This window comes from Colletotrichum godetiae, assembly GCF_030913485.1.
Source record: "Colletotrichum godetiae strain CBS 193.32 chromosome Unknown BDP55scaffold_29, whole genome shotgun sequence".
Lineage (NCBI taxonomy): Eukaryota > Fungi > Ascomycota > Sordariomycetes > Glomerellales > Glomerellaceae > Colletotrichum > Colletotrichum godetiae.
The window spans coordinates 178,028-196,172 of NW_026851277.1; the positions used below are offsets into that span (position 1 = coordinate 178,028).

General features: G+C 57.1%; 6 protein-coding genes across 6 annotated transcripts; 4 read left to right on the forward strand and 2 right to left on the reverse strand.

The window, feature by feature from the left end:
- Positions 1–33: 33 nt before the first annotated feature.
- On the reverse strand, positions 34–2,538 carry BDP55DRAFT_555580 (fungal-specific transcription factor domain-containing protein; the record flags this gene model as incomplete). Its single annotated transcript, XM_060569504.1, has 4 exons — positions 34–1,479; positions 1,525–2,007; positions 2,059–2,092; positions 2,147–2,538. The coding sequence occupies 4 exons, from the start codon at positions 2,536–2,538 to the stop codon at positions 34–36; spliced, it is 2,355 nt and encodes a 784-aa protein (XP_060427739.1).
- Positions 2,539–3,986: 1,448 nt separating this feature from the next.
- BDP55DRAFT_555545 (major facilitator superfamily transporter) lies at positions 3,987–6,031 on the forward strand (the record flags this gene model as incomplete). Its single annotated transcript, XM_060569500.1, has 4 exons — positions 3,987–4,546; positions 4,595–4,858; positions 4,906–5,312; positions 5,361–6,031. The coding sequence occupies 4 exons, from the start codon at positions 3,987–3,989 to the stop codon at positions 6,029–6,031; spliced, it is 1,902 nt and encodes a 633-aa protein (XP_060427740.1).
- Positions 6,032–7,636: 1,605 nt separating this feature from the next.
- Positions 7,637–10,443, forward strand: BDP55DRAFT_695157 (nuclear pore protein; the record flags this gene model as incomplete). The annotated part of the gene is made up of 3 exons (XM_060577434.1): positions 7,637–8,584; positions 9,075–9,305; positions 9,391–10,443. 3 exons carry the CDS (start codon positions 7,637–7,639, stop codon positions 10,441–10,443), a joined length of 2,232 nt encoding a protein of 743 aa, XP_060427741.1.
- A 259-nt stretch (positions 10,444–10,702) lies between these two features.
- On the reverse strand, positions 10,703–14,456 carry BDP55DRAFT_669088 (AARP2CN domain-containing protein). Its single transcript, XM_060575269.1, has 3 exons — positions 14,321–14,456; positions 14,195–14,265; positions 10,703–14,138 (listed from the first exon to the last, which is right to left on the reverse strand). Exons 1-3 carry the CDS (start codon positions 14,385–14,387, stop codon positions 10,827–10,829), a joined length of 3,450 nt encoding a protein of 1,149 aa, XP_060427742.1. The 5' UTR covers positions 14,388–14,456; the 3' UTR covers positions 10,703–10,826.
- A 1,140-nt stretch (positions 14,457–15,596) lies between these two features.
- On the forward strand, positions 15,597–16,137 carry BDP55DRAFT_669094 (peptidase inhibitor I9). The gene is given in 5 exon segments (XM_060575270.1): positions 15,597–15,674; positions 15,734–15,774; positions 15,787–15,788; positions 15,836–15,902; positions 15,953–16,137. 5 exon segments carry the CDS (start codon positions 15,660–15,662, stop codon positions 16,041–16,043), a joined length of 216 nt encoding a protein of 71 aa, XP_060427743.1. The 5' UTR covers positions 15,597–15,659; the 3' UTR covers positions 16,044–16,137.
- A 424-nt stretch (positions 16,138–16,561) lies between these two features.
- BDP55DRAFT_730231 (mitochondrial pyruvate dehydrogenase kinase) lies at positions 16,562–17,982 on the forward strand (the record flags this gene model as incomplete). Its single annotated transcript, XM_060579665.1, has 2 exons — positions 16,562–16,782; positions 16,830–17,982. The coding sequence occupies 2 exons, from the start codon at positions 16,562–16,564 to the stop codon at positions 17,980–17,982; spliced, it is 1,374 nt and encodes a 457-aa protein (XP_060427744.1).
- Between the last annotated feature and the right edge of the window lie 163 nt (positions 17,983–18,145).

Below are 18,145 nucleotides of genomic sequence, written 5' to 3' on the forward strand. Positions count from 1 at the left end.
TAAGAGGCGCAGTCAGATATACTGGGCCTTGTTTTAGTTTCCAAACATGTTGTTGCCGTCCGGATTGCCCATCATGCCGGGTCCTGCGCCCATGCCATTTCCACCCATGGGAAACCCCCCGAAACCTCCTCCAAAGGCTCCGTACGTGTCCATATCGTACCCTTGCATCAGGTAACTCCAGTCCATATCGATGACGTCGGCCTCGGAGGGAGGTGGGTTCATCACCGGTGTGCCCGCCGTCACGGACGGCGGCGTCATCATCATGTTCTGCGGGATCTGCTGCATAGGAAGCTGCGACGCGCTATTGTTCACCGGCGCCGCCCTCCCCACACCACCGGCCTGCTGCGAGACGCCGCCGGCACCCACTCCGACACCGGGACCGCCACCCATGCCCATCTCCGGCCCGGGCCGACGACGACCACTGTCACCTCCGTGCTGCTTCTTCCCCATCTTCTCCGCCCGCTGCCTCAGCCTCGTGATCCACATGGGTTCCTGCACTGGTTTCCTCCCAATCTGCTCCTGCCCAGCCTCGTGCGCGTCCCAGGCTTTAATGAACAGATTCCCAAAGGCAATGTGCATGGGACTGTGCAGCGTGCTCATCAGCCCCCTTCGCTCATGGTTCTGGGCAATGGCATCCCACGCCCTCTCGACCATCGGCCCCGTCAACCTATGCCGCAGCTCCGTAACCAGAAACATGTACGCGGGGAACGGAAAGTGAAGGTACGTGTACCACTTGTACCCCTGTAAGCTATCGGCAGCCTGGACGACGTTATCGTATTCAATCATCTGAATGGCCTCGAGGAAGAGCGTATCGCGCTCGTGGTCCGCCAGCGTCGTCGCCTCGCCGTTGCCCATGCGCACGAGGAAGGAGATGACGCGCATCTTGCAGAGCGATTGCCGCGTCATGGTGAGGGTGAAGAAGTGTAGTGGGATTTTCGGGTCGCACCACTTTAGGTACGTCCCTTCAATGTGTGCGAAGAAGCCGTCGAGGGTGTAGACTTGGTCCTGGCCGGCCATGCGCACCGTCGAGATGGGACGCGGCGGGGCCTGAGGGCCACTGCCGGCGCCAGCGGCGGCGTCCTTGTCCTTGTCGCCGTGGCGTTGGCCGTCGCGCAAGGTATCGCTGCTGATGGCCATGGCCAGCTCTGTGCGGATGAGGACGAAGAGCATCTCCGTCACGCCCTGGTGCGGCGTCGGCGCGTCCTTGCCGTTGACGTGGAGGTCTGTGTCGTTGATGTTGAGGGGCAGCTTGCAGTCGGCGGCGGTGGACAGAGCCGTCACGGTCGACCCCGTCATCTCTCCTATCCTGCGGTCGTAGCCTACAATGGTCCACCACAGTCGCCGGCGTTGCTCGACTTCGTACGGGGATAGGCCGAAGGCGGCGGCATCACGGTGGAGGCCCATCCGTTGGGCTATCCTCACGGCGATACCGACGAGGCAGAATATCTGGCGCGGGTCGACGAACATGCGAACGGCGATCTAGGTCGTTAGCGTACTTCTCTAAAATGATGTATGCTGACTTACCAAGTAGAGCATGTAGGCCTGCAGGACCATCGTGTCGCTGGTCCGCATAAAGCCTGCGTTGACCAAAGCCTGCTGGAGCGCGGTATGAAACCTTGACAGGACGGTGGGCTTTGGCTCGTTGAACATCTTTGCCACCTCGACGTCTTCTAGAGAGGTGATCGCCATGAGGTAAATGGCAAACATGAGCGTCTCGACGCTCTTTGGGATCTTTTCGAGGTTGGCGCTGGCCTCGATGATGAGGCCCTGTACCGTTGGCACATGTGTTATTTTGAGGAGGGGGTTGACATTGTTAATGTAGATTTGCCAAAGTTGAAAGATCTGGATAGGTGATGGGTGCAGATGCGTCACGGAGGCGTTTCGACTTCCCACGATGAATGGAAAGCCGTCCTGGTTGTCGTACATCTTGTCAAAGGCGTGGTGGATGGTTGAGCCGTCGACTTCGTCTTCTGACGAGTCTCTGAGCAGCTCCTCGCTGGCTCGAAACTGTGATCCAAGTCAGCGGTGCACATATCAAAGCAAGTCAAGGGAGCAAACCTCTTTGTGAAAGGGAAACCATTTGCTAAATGGTCTAGTTGGGGTCGAGTTAGCTGACGATCAAGTGTAATGGAGGGGGTCTTCGCACTTGTCGGACTGCGATCTCCGGCTCCCTGCAACGGAAGGGGATGTGCTCCCCTCTGGAGACGTCTTGAGCCCCTCAAAGTCGTTTGCGAGGTCGGCATCCTCGTCGAGCATGTGGTCATCGTCAAGGTGTGTCGAGTTCCTATCGCCGGCCTTGAGCTCGGCGGCGATGGGGTCGAACTTGACGCCATTCTCCGCTAATAGCGACTCGTACTTTTTGAGGCGGTCGACGAGATCACGTTCCTGTAGACGCTTCTTGCGCCTTCTGGGTGGTTGTGGTGGTATTACTCGACACTCTACCCGGGCCTTTACGCAGTTGGCACAAGGCTTGTTCTTGTCGCAGCGGACTTTTCGTTGCTGGCACAGCACACACGAGGTCCCCCTGGTAAGCTTCATCGCTGCCATGGGGTCGGGTTCGGGTGCGGGTGGAGGAAATGCCCTCGGCGGGGGTGGGAGCTGGGCTTCTCCCGACGACATGGTTTAGTATTATGTGGATGTTTCTCGCCTTTGGGGGTCTTGGGATGCAACAACGACGCGACAGTCAGCCACCTTGCAGGCGTGGTTCGTCGGCAGGCTTGTCCCCAACTCGGATCCGAGGGGTGACGTTTGCAGGCGAAACGTTGACGGGATGCAGCATATGAGTCTAAAGAGTAAGAGATCCAATGAAGAAGCAAGATGGGGCCCCTCCAGATGCTGCCGCCAAGTTCTTGCCAGGGTTCGTCTTCTCTTTCGGAGGAAGCTGTATTATTGACCGAGACGCTATTGAGGTGATGGTGTACAAGATGCTTCCGGGATAGGTGGGAGCCGCCGCTGTATGCGGGCCGTGTAGATAGCCAGCAACGGGCAAGCAAGAGCTTAGAGACGGGCGATGCGGATCACAATTCGTACAAAGCAATCGGGGGTGATGTGACAGAGAGTATAGTCTGCAGAGGTCACATACGGGGACGGCCAGCCTATGAGACGAACAACATGACTGTCTAACTTGGTCAGTCCGGTGCTAACAATTGAGGCTCTTTGCTTAACTTGGGCCTTCTCGTGTTGAGGTCAAAGGAAACCGAATGGTTGTAAGATGAATACCTGAGGGAGCGGGGACTGCGGTCAGCTACGTTACCCGCCCGGGACCGAAGGGGGTCACATCGGCGCTGCTCTCCCCGTGGCCCGCGTCTGCAAGGGGTCGAAAGTGGTCCAAGCTTTTCAGCTGGATTGCCTGATGGAGAGCCTTAGGTAAGCCGGAGATTGTTGCGAGATACCCGAGCACCCGGCGCTAATCCGGAAGAGGGCAAGCTCCACAATTGCCCGGACACAACATCGACCTCCGGTGCCCGAGCAACTGCAACGCCATGTCCGTACACTACCAAAAGACAAGGGCGAGAGCTGGGCAAAGCGACCCTCCTCTGGACATCCCCATCGGCCTTGACAAGTCAGCTTCTGGATCTCGTCATGACTTTTCTTCTTTTGAGACATTCCTATGCGGGCTATGATGGCGTTGCGTGGCTTCGCGTCGTGCCCTTTTGTCACTATGCTACCGGCCACCGCGTCGAAGACAAACAGGATGGCCAGGCTCGCCATATATAGCGATCCTCGCCTCTTAGTTCCATGACCCCGTCCTAGTGTCTTTCCCGCCAGACGAGCTCATGGTCCGAACGTGATCTGTAACTTGAGATCTGACCGTGCGCTTGCGAGTCCGGACGAACCTCTAGCTCCCTCGCCCGTTCCATTAATCGACATTTTCCCGCTGCCAAGCCAAAAAGTTTGTGTGCCGCTGCAATCTTTTGTTTACCTTTCGAGTCTTATATACATCTCAAGCCCGTTGTTGTCGTCCAACCCACCACGATAACGTCAGAATGGCGGACGCAGCGAGGCCCGTCGAGGGCGATACCGCCTCTGAGAAGACTCGCGAGGTGCAGACGTCCAACAGCTCCACGCGGACATTGACCCCGCGGGAGAGCGACGAGCGGCAGGAAAAGAAGTCGTCCGAGGAGAAGCCCATCGAGCCCGAGATTGAGAGTGAGAGACCGACAGAAAAGGCAACAGTCCAGTCCTCAGCGATATCAGCAAACGAAAGCCATCCCGATGTATCGAAGCAGCCAGATATCGACGAAGATGTTGATGAGAAGGCTGATATCGAGGGCGGACCACCCACGGGGCCCCCGCCCGTTTTTGATGAAGCTGAGGAAAACTTCAAGCCGAAAACCATCACCTTCTGGCTCGTCATCTTGTCCAATTTTGTAGCAATGTTTCTCGTCGCTCTGGACCGCACAATCATTGCCACCGCCATTCCTCGCATCACTGATGAGTTCCAAAGTCTGGGCGACATTGGCTGGTACGGCTCGGCGTACATGCTCACGACTGCGGCTTCACAGTTGGTGTTTGGCAGAATCTACAAGTTTTATAGTCTGAGGGGGTGAGTCTTGATGGTCCATGACATCAAACAATTCTAACACCGTAGCAGAGCTTTTCTTGGAAGCATCCTCATCTTCGAAATCGGCTCGCTCATCTGCGGTGTTGCGCCGAGCTCATCAGTACTCATTGCGGGCAGAGCCATTGCCGGTGTCGGTTCGGCTGGCATCTTTACGGGAGCGATGATGGTCATGATTCCCATGATCCCTCTGCATAAGAGACCCATGTTTCAGGGCATCTTTGGTATGGTGTTCGGCCTGGCATCCGTCATTGGACCCTTGGTTGGCGGTGGCTTCACGAGCAACGTCACATGGAGGTATGTGCTTCGGGGACATAGACTTTGACACGACTAACGATGAACAGATGGTGCTTCTACATTAACCTCCCCATTGGAGGCGTTGCCTTCGTCTTCTTATTCTTCATGCTCAAGGCCCCCAGACGACAACCGCAAGAGCCTGCCACTCTGTTCCAGCACTTTAAGCGGCTCGACCCCTTGGGCACATTCTTCTTCGTCCCGTCCGTCGTGTCTCTCCTCCTGGCGCTCGAGTGGGGCGGGTCAGAGTATGCGTGGAACGACGGCCGCATCATCGCGCTGTTTGTTGTGTTCGGCGTCGCGTTCATGGCGTTCGCTGCCGTGCAGGTCTTCATGCCCCAGACTGCTACTGTGCCTGTCAGGATCATCAAGCAAAGAACCATGCTGGCGGGCGCGTTCTTTATGCTGTTCTTGGCCGGCTCCATGATGCTGGCAGTATACTACCTGCCCATCTGGTGTAAGTAATGTGATCTAACTTGATTGTGAGCGCGCTGACACCTTCCAGTCCAAGCCGTGCAGGGAGCCAACCCCGTCAACTCGGGAATCTACACTATCCCTCTCGTCCTCAGCATCGTGGTATCCTCCATTATCTCGGGTGGCGCGACACAAAAGATTGGATACTACGTGCCGTCCATGATCCTCTGCCCGTGTATCATGTCCGTCGGTCTGGGCCTGATGAGCACTTTCTATCCAGGCATCAGCTCTGGGCACTGGATCGGCTACCAATTCCTGACCGGATTCGGCCTGGGCTTCGGCATGCAGACCGTCGGACTCGCGGTGCAGGCAGTTCTCCCCAAGGAGGACGTGTCGACCGGCGTCTCCATCAGCTTCTTTGCCCAGCAATTAGGAGCCGCCATCTTCGTCTCCGTCGGGCAGTCCATCCTTAGCAACTTGCTCGTTTCGGAGCTCTCGGGCATCCCGGGGTTGTCTGCGCAGGCTATTGTCAACACCGGTGCCACCAACCTACACAACGTTGTGCCGGCGCAGTTCTTGGACGTGGTCGTTCGGGCGTATAACTACGCCTGCACGCGCATCTTTCTGGCTGGTATGGGGCTGTCTCTCGTGACGCTGGTTTGCGCCTTGTTTATGGAGTGGAAGAATATTAAGAAGAACAAGAAGCAGCAGCGGGCTAAGCAGCGTGCCAGTCAGCTGAGGCCGGGAGACATGGGTGCGTAGATGAGGAGTGAAGTAATGATAATGATTATAGTACGGATATGGAGTCAGTACATAGGGAATAGGGTAGGTGAAAATCGTAAATTGGTATCCCATCGCGGCCTCTTCCTATTCTTAGTGATCCCATTGCTCACGATACAGTATAGTTCGACATTTTGATTACTTACTAGAACCAAAAAGAGTTCACCCCCCACCGGTGGAGAATGGGGGTTACATCTCTGGGTGCACATACTGGGACTCGAATACGGGGCTCGATGTTGAACAGTGATGAGTGTCAATTGCGGGGGTGGACAACTAAGGAAGCTTCTAGGCCATAACAGGAATAGCTCTGCAAGGCATTCTATGTATACTGCGGTAGATTCTTGTCCTCGTCCCAAATATCCGGATTGGAACACAAACACACCTCCTAACGTAGTCGCAACTCTTCAGCTTCACTTATCGAGTCCGTTGCCTAGACGTCCAATACCGGCCTTCGACGGAGGGTCGGAGAGGCTGGTGGGGCGAAGAAACAAAGACGAAAGAAACTCCACGCCAGTAACGACTACGGATAATGACCGAGTCGCGTCAACTTTGAGTTGGATTCGCCCCATTCATCAAATATAATTTGCTGCCCGTTGTGGTTGATTGCGCGCAGTCTCCTCTGCCCGAAACTCTATCGTCTAGTCCACGAGGTTTTGTCTCTGGCTTCCTGCCAACTTCAACTTCAACCTCCCGAAACCACGCTCCGCGGCTTGGACCGGACGTCACCTTGTCTTGGCATCAAGGACGCTGCCAATGCTGCTTAATTGGGCATGGACAAGGAGGAGCTTCTCGTCAGATTACTTCATGATTAACATGACTGGTCGGCCCATCCCGTCGTCGATCCGCAACCCATCTCAGCCCTAGAGACGAAGCCCGGGATTACTAGATCTGCCGGATGCTTCGTCGCGAATGGCATCTACATCACATCAAAGCGGCAATGCCACGCCTACCCTCGAGAAGGCAACGATCGCTGCGAAACGCAAAAGAGCAAGTAAACCCAAAGTGCGGACCGGGTGTCTGACTTGGTGAGTCTCTTGGCCCTGTTGTAATTGACCCAAAACTGACTCGTTGGCAGCAAGTAAGATCTCCACTTGAGACCAACCTTTCACCAATGCTAACCCTTCCAATAGAATCAGACGCATCAAATGCGGAGAGGAGCGGCCGGCTTGTTCGCGTTGCACGTCAACAGGACGAGCTTGTGACGGCTACGACAAAGCCCTGCCGATTCGGTCGGGATACAATGTTGCCGTCGTTCCCCAGAATCTACTCATCCGAGTCTTGTCTGAAAGCCAAAATCCTCGATTACTGCGTCCCCTTGTTGCCGACATTGACGGTACGCACACAGAGCGCGTCTACTTCCACCGTTTCCGCCGCATGGCAGAGGCCGGCCTCTGCAACCATGTCACGAATCTCACCAGTTTCTGGAGTCGCATCGCAACACAGCTAAGCCACTCGGACGAGGCCGTGAAGCATGCTATTGTCGCCCTCGGCTCCGCGTATCACATATATCAGACGGCCGCCCCCCGAGGCGGAGAGGCGCCTCCCCGCGAGCTCGAAATCTTCACCATTCAGCAGTATGGCACGGCCATGTCCAAGCTATCCAGCTATGCCCACGTTCCGATGAAGGACAGAATCACCGTCACTCTCCTCTGCTGCGTGTCGTTTGTCTGTATAGAGTCGCTACGGAATAAGTGGCGACCAGCGCTGACGCATCTGTCGAACGGCCTGCGTATCATTGAGAGTCTGCCCATGAGCATGCTCAACGAGCTGCGAGATGCTGTGCCCGCTCATGCTAGTGCAGACCCTTCGGAAGACGTCTTGGCAATGGACTACATCCTGAGGCTCTTCGCCACGTGGGAGATCTCCTGCGCGCTCTTTGCCGAGAACTTTAAGCCCGTCATCGCTATCAAATTGTACGAGGGGCGGGAGCTCGACGGCACACTGCTGGACGAATTCGAGACCATTACGGATGCGCACCGGGCCATTGTGCAATACACGCGTGACGTGTTCGCCCTGGTCTGGCTGACAAAGGAGCAACAAGGCGACGACGAGTTCTGGGCTCGCCCCGTACCGCACCGCCAGCACAAGATCCTCATGGAAAGAGGCGACCACCTGACGGGTCTCTTCCAACGGTTCATGGAGACGCCCCGAGCGCCAGCGAGCGGTACAGAAGAGCACTACTCCATCTGCCTCGACATGCTTCACTACAAATGCGCGCGTCTGATATGTCAGACACTACATCAGAAGCCGCACCAGAGGCAGCAGTCGCTCGATGTCGTCGCCCAGCACGCGGAGCTCGTGGCGTTGGCTACCCTGCTGCATCAAGGGCTGGTTACCAAACAGCGGGATACGGGGGCACTGCCTCGGTCGTTCACGCTTGATATTGGGATTATACCGCCCCTCTACTTTATACTTGTTACCTGTCAAGATCCCGTGATTCAGGGGAAAGCCCTGGGAGTGCTGCGAAACTACCCCCAGCGAGAAAACCTGTGGGACGGCAACTTTGTGCGCAACTTGTTGGTCACTGTTGAGAATGTTAGTTACGGGCCAGTCCATCCCCTAGAGGATGTACCCCATTCACTTGCGTTTGGGAAAGGCATACCGGCTCTCTATGAAAAGTTACAGGAACTACGTATTGAAGTTGAGGAGGACTGATTGAGTCAGCCGTGTTGCAGGCCTGTGAGACCGGGGGCTCTCTGATTTAGAATGGAATGACACAGCCTAGTTTTGAAGTTGAAGAATTCTCCTAAACTCTCCGATGATTTCTTGGGACCTCGGAATGCTATTTTGTGTCGTGATGCGTTAATTCATCGAAGTGACTGGTTCTGTTGCCATTTGTATGCTTGACTGATATATGCTTGACTGAAGTTGAGGTTGTCACCGTGACTCTGAGTCGGTACGTACCGAAGCTAAATGCGCGGGGCAGAGAGCTCCCTCGCCCGACCTTCAACTCGGTCACCTACAACACCACGACCTCGCTGTACGAGTATTGTGACCAGCTCCCCATCACCCAATTCGGCGCAAGATGGCGACATACCCTCACGAAGTACCCGCAATCGCCGAAGAAAAGACCGGTTTCGACCTCAACGTCCAGCATGGACACCAGGACCTCGTCCAGGCCGTCGCCTTCAACGCCTACGGCGACCGATGCGCGACAGGGTCCGTAGACGGCAAGATCAAGGTCTTTAACCGGCACAAGGACGGCGTCTGGCACCACTGCGACACCTGGGGAGCCCATGGCGGCGAGATCCTCGAGGTATGAAGCATCCAATTGCGCTGCGAGTGAAACCGCCGCTAGCGAAACATCGCTGACCTTTGCCTCGCCGCCCCCCCCCCCCCAGCTCCAATGGCTTCCCCCGACAGTCTACCCGAACCTCATCGCCTCTCTCGGCATAGAAGGCCGCTTCAAGCTGTGGGCGGAAGACCCATCAGCAGCCCCGGGCCGCCGATTCAGCGCCAGCAGCCGCGCGACGACGAGCAAAGCCGCCTACGAAATGCGCTCTCCCAAATACCCCTACCGCTCCTTTTCCATGAAACACAACGAGGAGACGCGGCACACTTATCTCGCTCTGCTCTCCACCGAGGGCCGCCTGGTAGTGTACGAGAACGAACAGCCCGAAAACATGTCGGAATACACACAAATTGACGAGCTGAGCATATGCCCAAAGCCGAGCCGCGGCGAGGAGATTAGCTTCAAGGTCCGCTTCGATCCGAACCTGGACCCGTGCTACAATGCCCTGAGGGCGGGCGTGGCGAGCGACTCGCTGGGTCTGGTCGTGGCGGGCATGTCGTCGGTCAAGATTTACCGCTCGAGGGACGTCATTGCGACTTCGTACGGCGTAGCGCAGACACAACGAGAGTTTTACCTTGCCGTCGAGGTGGGCGTCCATCGCGGCCTCGTACGCGACGTGGCGTGGGCGACGGGGAATATCAGAGGATACGACACCATCGCGACGGCGTGCCAAGATGGTTGCGTGCGCGTGTTCCGCATCGACACGCCGCACTCGGCCGACGACGGCAAGACGTGGGCCACGACGGAGCTCACCAAGCACGAGAATCACTACGCGCAGGCATCGTCCAAGGCGGGGCAGCCGAACGACAAGCAGCAACAGCAGCATCAATCAGGGCTCAGCGCGAGCTTGGCAAAGTCTGGCTCGCATGTGGAACGGCATTTCTCGGGGCAGCCGGGGCAGGTGAAGCACGTCTTCAAGGAGGTTGCCAAGCTCGACAGCCACCGCACGCCCGTCTGGCGCGTCGGGTTTGACGATGACGGACAGATTTTGGCCAGTACTGGTGATGATGGCAAACTTGTGTGCTACCGACAGACGCCGAGCGGCACGTGGGCGAAGAGCTCCGAGTTGGCCATGATCAAGACGAGAATGGCAACGGTTTGAGTCGTCACGTATGATGTTAATGGCTGGTAGATAGATGGGTCCTGGCCGAGTCACCCATGAGTATCCGGCGCAACTTGAAAGAGCTGCACGAGTATGTGAGTATCGTGCCGCAGCAAGTCAACGGCCTCGTAATCACTGCGAAGAAGTCCTACTCCCAACAGCCATCAGAGGCTTGGAGTATGCAACTGGAGAGGCGCATAGACACAAACGACGGGCATGTATCAAGGAAATGATTTTGATGTTAGATACCCTACTGAGAGGCTTCACAGCCTGCGCCGTCTAATGCAAATGACAGCCAAGCGCCCTTGATTACACATACTCTCTCTCTCTCTCTCTCTCTCTCTGACTTGCTTTTAGTGCCCCATTTTCCGTGTTCCGAATATTTACTTTCTGCTACGCTTCTGACCACCACCACCGTCGTCAGTCGCCTGGCGCTTCCGCCCGTTCTTGCGCCAAAACTCCTTGCTCTCCTTCTTCTCCCGCTCCTCCTTCTTCTCGTCCGAGGCGGCCACCTTCTTGCGGTACTCGGCGCGCTTCTCCTCCTTCTTGGCGGCGCGCTTGGCCACTTTATCGTTGCGGATCGTCGACAGCTGCTGCAGCAGGTTCCGCGCCGTCTTCTCCTCCTTGTTGAGCACCACGGCGCGCTTCTGCATGTACGTCTCCTTCTTCTGCTTGCGCTGCTGGACGATTTGCGACTTGAAGGGCAGGTCGGCGGCCAGGGCACGCGGGACGCGCAGGGGGTTGAAGTGTCGCGTCTCGCGCTCGATTTTGCGGTACTGGCTGTTCTTCTCGAGGGGCGTGTCGATGCCCTCGTCGCGGCGGACTTGACCCGTAAGACGCATCGCCTGCCACCCCACGAGGTTGGTGACCGGGTTGTAGAAGCGGTGGGGCTTGATCGGGTACCAGGCGCGGAGGAAGACGATGTCGCTGTAGAGGATCTTGTCCTCAAAGGTGGCGCGGAAGTGGCCTTCGGGTTTCGAGAGGGCGCGCTTAATTTGACCGCGGACGCCCGAGACGGTCTTGATGGCGGCGCCTTCGAACTTGGCGATTTCGAGCGCCGTGTTGAACATGCCCTTGATGAAGGCCGTGTTCTTGTGGATCTTGTCGGCCGTACCCGTGAGCTTGAGCTTCTTGACGATCTCGGTCGACTCGTCGACGCTGAGGACGGTACCGGTGGCCGCGACGCGGAAGCCGGGGTTCTCGGGGGAGAAGGAGTTGAAGCAGACGAAGCCCGTGCTGGGCGCGATGAGCGGGCCGTAGACGGTCGCGAAGCAGTGCGTGTGCTCGGGCGTGTATTTCAGCATGCGGTTCCTCGTCCGCGAGTCCGAGGTGCTGTAGATGGGCATCGTCTGGAAGCGGCGCCAGCCGAGGGAGAAGATGAGGGGATCGTTGGATTTCAGAATCTTCTTGTGCCAGCGGTGCTTCTTGATGCGCACCTGGACGAAGCCGAAGCGGTCCTCGGTCGGGGAGAGGCCACCGATGATGATGGGGTTGCGGGGGTTGAACTTTTCGACAAACTCGGCGGGAACGCCCTCGAGCACAATCTTGGCGTATTTGCCGGCGCGGTAGCCCTCGACGGCCGCCCGCTGCCGCTCGTCCAGCGTCTCGAACTCGGCCTTGTTGATGTCGAGCTGCTTCTGGATGACGGCCTTTTGCGCCTCGTACCAGTCGTCCTCGCCGAATTCCTGGTCGCCTGCTGCGCCTTCCCGCCGGGCGTTGGCCTTATCGTTCATGAACCCTTCGCGATCTTCCTCTTCGAACCGCAGCTTGAGCTCCTCCTTGCGCTTCGCGTTCTTTTCACGTTCCGTGTCGAAGGCTTCTTCCTCTGTGGGCTCCTCGGCGTCTCCTCCGTGCTGCTCGCCCGTCTCGAGATCCTCAAAGACACCGTCACCCTCGTCGTCCTCACCGTCCTCGTCATCGTCGATGCCGTCAAACTCGTCGTCGTCATCCCCGTCCTCGTCGTCACGCACACCCGCCGTGGTGAAGCGCTTCCGCAGAGCCTCGACGGCCGCCGCCTGTGACCACTTCGCCGCCAAGTCTTGGTAGTCGTACACGGGTATCGATCTGTCCTCGACCTTGTCTTCCTTGTCCTGCTTGGACTTTTGGAAAAAGTCGTCGTCCTCTTCCGCCTCAATGTCTTCCTCCTGCAGGTCCTCGCCGCGCCATTTTTGCAGCGCTTCGTCGGGAGACAGCTTCTCGTCGTACATGAACCTGGCCAGGTCTGGTGTGTGGTAGGAGCGTCGCTTGCCGTGGAGCTTCTTTGCGCGCTCTGCCATGTTCTCCTTCCACTTCATGGCCGCCGCCTCCTCGTCCGAATCAAAGTCTTCGTCGTCCACATCTTCGTCAGACTCTTCATCCTCGTCTTCGAGCCCCGATATTGAGCCGAGGTCCGAGTCACTGTCGGCAAAGGCAATGTCGTCTTCTTGGGCGTCCTTGTCGGCGGATTTCCGGAACATCTTGCCCAGCTTGCCTTCGTTAAACTCCTCCTCGACATCGGATTCGCCCTCGTCTTCCCCGCTGACGAACCCCTCGTCGTCAATCTCGCCGTCAGAGTCCTCGTCGCGGTTCGCGAAACGTGCGTGGCGCTGCGTCTTTCTGCCCGTGTCCTCCTCCTCGGCCACTTGCTTCAGCTGCTCGCCTCCCTTGAAGAGCTGCACGCCCTCCTCGGTCTGGCCCAGCAGCTTCCGCTCGCCCTGGAGTCCCATGATGAGCTCCTCGCCCTCGCCGCGCTCGCCGCCGTCCTCCGCGTCCCTGTCAAACGTGAAACCCTTTTCCCTCGTGATCCAGATGGCGTCGCCGTCGATCTTGAGCCCGCTGCGGTCGGCGAAAGGCGCGTAGAGCTTCTTCTCCTTCTCGTCGAGGCGTCGTCGTGTCGTCTTGCCGGTGACCTTGGCGAGAGCTTGCTCCATGGCTGGAGTCGGGCACGGGTCGGGCATGACTTCGAGGTTCGCCACGGTAAAATCGCCCAGTCCCGGAACGTGGACCCTCTGCCCCTGCTGCGTCATGTTGGTGCCGCGCAGGTATCCCGACAGCACGATCGACCGGTCGCACATGGGGTCTTCCTCAATCTTTGTGGGGTGGGTAATGTCTCGGTAGCTGTCGATGATGGTGTACGGGTGGGAGTTTCTCCAGATCAGGGGGCGGGGGTTCTTCATGACGGACAGGAAGCGCGAGAGGTTGTGGATTTCGCGGTCGGGGTAGCGTCCGTTCATGACACCGGAGAGGTAAAAGAGGTGCGCGCCCTGGTACAGCTCGCTCCAGAGCCTCTTCTTGAGTCGCTTCTTGGCGTCCCTGAGCGCCTGGGGTTTGCGGAACAGGTCGAGATGCGTGAGGATGCCAAAGACATTGCCGGGCATACCGGTGGCGGCGAGGATGTTGAGGAACTCCATTGTCTCCATCTCGAATCCGTAGTTGCCGTCAATCATGAGGAGGACAATGTCGGCGATCTTGGCCATGTCGACCATGGCCTCGAGCTCATTGGGGCATTCGACAAAGGTCAATCGCTGCTTCTTGGAGGTGACGACGGTGATGGGGCCTTGGGGGTCGGACAGAGTCTCCTTTGCGTATCGTCGGATCAGGGACTTGAGGAGGGTCGTCTTGCCGACACCGGGCGGTCCCACGATGGTGACCAGCCTCGGTGGCGGCTCGTCGGGGAGGCGATCGACTTGGGGGACATGGAAGCGTCGCTCTTTGATCTGTTTGGGACAAATTAGTTGATGGTAGTCTGTGTGAACAAGAGTAAGAACCGCACATCTGAAGATCTCGCGGCCGACCTGGCAAGCTTTCCGGGGTTAGAAAAGGCAAAGGCCTTGGGATTCTTCTCTGCGCGCTCGTCAGTATTCGGATTGGCGGATGTTTGTAAAGACAGAAGACTCACCCCCGGTGTGCTCCTTCCCCTTCTTTTCCTTCGCCTTGCGGTGAGGCTTGTGTACTTGGTCCTCCATGACGGCGTTGCCCAAAGATGTTGGGAGGTCCTGCAACTACAACTACACGACGAAAGACGGGCCTTGGGGGGTTTTTTTTTTCGTCGCAGCGGTTCGCGACTTGCCATCGAGCCATCAAAAATTTGTTGCGGGTCTGGCTTATCTAATCGATTATCGATAAGATAATGCGTGCCCCCACTTCCTCGTGTTACCCCTCTGTGCCCCTCCCTCGGGGATCGTCGTTGAGCCGACGACCCCACGATGGGTTCATTGTCAGAGGGTAGGACATCGTATTCTTGATCTTTACGCCAGCTGCCCTTACATTTATCACACTGGAATGTTTGGAGTGTTGAGATGCTTTTCAGGGAATCCCAGAGACCACATTGGATGCAGACATGGTGGTACTGAGCGGCAAACTTGACAAACAGACCCAAGGATACGTAGATACAGATAGAGAGAGGTACATCGAATTGGTAGAATGTTGGAGGCAGAAGGAGTTAGGTCAGCAATGACGGCATGGCCGATGACGACCTGGTGGTGGGAGATGATGAGAGATGGCCGGCGACGCATTGATTGGTTTCTGGGCAAAGTCACAAGACAATCCATGGCTCCGCAATCCTCTGCGCGCATCGGCAGGATGATGCGTGGAGAAACAAGATGCATGAGACGCCAGATCTGGTCTGTCTATTCACGTCTTATCTCGGCTGTTCACGTCGGACGTGTTGTGGATGCGCTCCATGCGCCAAATATGCCTTTAACGGCCAACTTGTTGGTGTCTTGCAGTAGATGGAGGGGACCATCTCGGTTCAAGACGCGCTTGGGATGACGTATTGCGTGTACATACGGGTAAGCAATACCTTAACAATGAGATAGGAGCAAGCAGATGCTGGTGCCATCCAATGCCTTACGTACCACACAGGCGTCCACACAGGCGTCCACACCCACGCAAGTCGTGGACATTAGTTGCTGTGGTTGCATGGACCTTCCCCTCCACTCGCTGGGCCACCCACGAACCTTTCCGCGTCACTGCTAGTTCCCGGCCTGTAGACTGTAGGCTGTACCACCCCGAGTTCCCACACCCATCCCGTCACTGTCACTGGTCTCTTGCTGGTGTGTACCGTCTAGAAGGTAGCACATCCCTTAGCAAACCGGGCAGGACTCATGCCTGCCGGCTTGGTTATAAAGAGACTCTGCCAGCCTCTGTCTACCCTGAGAGCTCTGGAATTTCAACCTCGCTCTTACACAACCACAAACCACAACACCCAGCAAACACACCCAACCACATCCATCAGAATGCCTACCTACATTGTGAGTACACCTCCTCTACACTGAGTACCCTCTATGTTCAGCAAGCTAACCTTGCCCAGGTCACCTGCAAGGAGGATGCCTCCGCCGACCAGGTCGCGGCGTAAGTCATCTTTGTCCCCATCACACAGATCAAGAGCTTCTGTTCTAACAGCAGTCCAGCACCAAGAAGCACGCCACCGACCAGGGAGGAAAGATTGGCCACGAGTACAGCCTGATCAAGGGTTTCTCGTATGTTCCCCCCTACAAACTCAGCACCACAGTCAACTAACTTGCTGCAGCGTCACGTTCCCCGAGGACCAGATTTCAACCCTCGAGAGCCATGAGCACGTCAAGCACGTCGAGAAGGACCAGGAGGTCAAGACACAATAGGAGGCTCTATACCGGGCGAGGGGATGGCAAGCTGTACTTGATCCACTACATACCTTAGACTCACGAGATTCTTAATGATTTACGCTTTACTTTCGGTTGCTGTTTCGTGTTTTTTGTGACACTTGGTTCCTACATCAACCTGCGTCAATCAGGCAAACATGCTGTACAAACAAGAAGCCTCCAAGGTCCTCATCCGCACCTGCCATCAACTACTTTCCTTACCGCAGGCCGGAGGGAGGCGCTTGGAATCGGCCCCCGCCGCCAGAGGTCCAAATGTCTCACCAACCCCCCGGCGCGGGGCTACAGGAGAGCCCGGACCATCCCTCCCAGGGGCCGTCGGTAACCACCTGGAAACCCCACAAAAAGGACAGTGCACAAACCACGCGCCAAGAGCCCAAAGCGTATGATCTCATGCTCTTTCCGTTACTGCCACTGCTGCAGCGTGTTGCACCAGAAACCTCCCCAACGTAATTCCCCTTGACCGCAACACTTCTCTTTGCAACCTCGACAATGCCGCCATGATACCCATCGCGAGACCATTGAGGCCCAAGACGCCCCAGAGGATACTCGCACATCTCTACAGTCCTTCAAACACCCGTCTGCTCTCTTCCTCTCGACACGGCCACAGTCATAGTCACCGCCATGGCTCCTCCCACCACCTGTCCCGTGTCGACGACCACGAGATTGTCCAGCTCGCCAACAAGACACAGCATCCCTTGAGCCTCACCGATCTGGTCAAGTACGGACCCCAATGCACGTTCTTTAAGTACTGACTAACACCATAAGACACGGCCGCCCTCCTCTGAGCGAAAAGTCCCTCCTGTCCTCGGCCAACTTCACCCTCTCCCTCCTCCCGATCCGCCTCGCCCACCGCATCCAGGCCCTCCGCAACCTGCCCTATATCGTCGTCTCCAACCCCAACATTAGCCGCATCTACAACAACTACGTCCACTCCCTTTCCACCCTCCTCCCCTGGTGGACAAAGGGCGGCGATAGCGCCGTCCGCACCCTCGACGACGAGATCCGCTTCACAGAGGTCCTCGCCGAGCTCGTGGCAACCCACACCGACACAATCCCCATTCTTGCCCGCGGCTTCCTCGAGTGCCGCCGCTACATCTCCCCGCAAGAAGTCACCCGCTTCCTCGACGAGCACCTCCGCGCCCGCATCGGCACCCGCCTCGTCGCCGAGCAGCACATTGCCCTGCACTACAGCTCACAGCCGCACTTTGACCCCCAGGCCAGCCCGACCCCGTGCCCAGAGCAGCCCAGCTACATTGGCGTCATCGACACGGCCCTCAAGCCGGCCCACATCATCGAGTCCTGCGCCGGCTTCGTCGCCGATATTTGCGAGCTGCGGTATGGCGTGCGGCCGCAGCTTGTCATTGACGGCGAACCTGATACCACGTTTGCGTTTATACCGATGCACCTCGAGTACATTGTTACCGAGCTTCTCAAGAATGCCTTTCGAGCAACCGTGGAAGCCAGGGACAACAAGGAGCCCATCGTCGTCACCATCGCCCCGGAGCCGCCCCGACCGAACCAGCACCTCAAGATCGAGGTGCCCAAGGAGACGCGGGGTGAATTCAGAAGCGACGCCATCAAGCCGCTCGAGGATAACGTCCCCGGCGTGACGATTCGGATCCGCGACCGCGGCGGCGGCATCTCCCCCGAGGTGCTGCCCAATATCTGGTCCTACTCCTTTACCACCTTTTCCGACGATGATGAGTTTCCCGGGTCCGACGATGGTGGCCTTAACGTGATTTCTAGCGCCAGTGCCGGTGGGAGTTCGATTGCGGGCCTGGGGTACGGTCTGCCGCTGAGTCGGGCGTACGCCGAATACTTTGGCGGTGGGATTGCCGTGCAGAGTCTGTACGGCTGGGGGACCGACGTCTATCTGCGCCTCAACGGCGTTGGCAAGATTCAGGAGCGCACTGTTTGATTTGACACTGCAGCCTTCACATTCGTAGACGAATTAGCAGAACAACTAAACAGATTCACGCGATCCATGACAAGATTCGGTATCTCATACAGATTAATTTGAACTACTAGGAGATGTATTATCCGGTGGAAGCCATCCGCAATGTGTTGCCAAAAAACTAAGA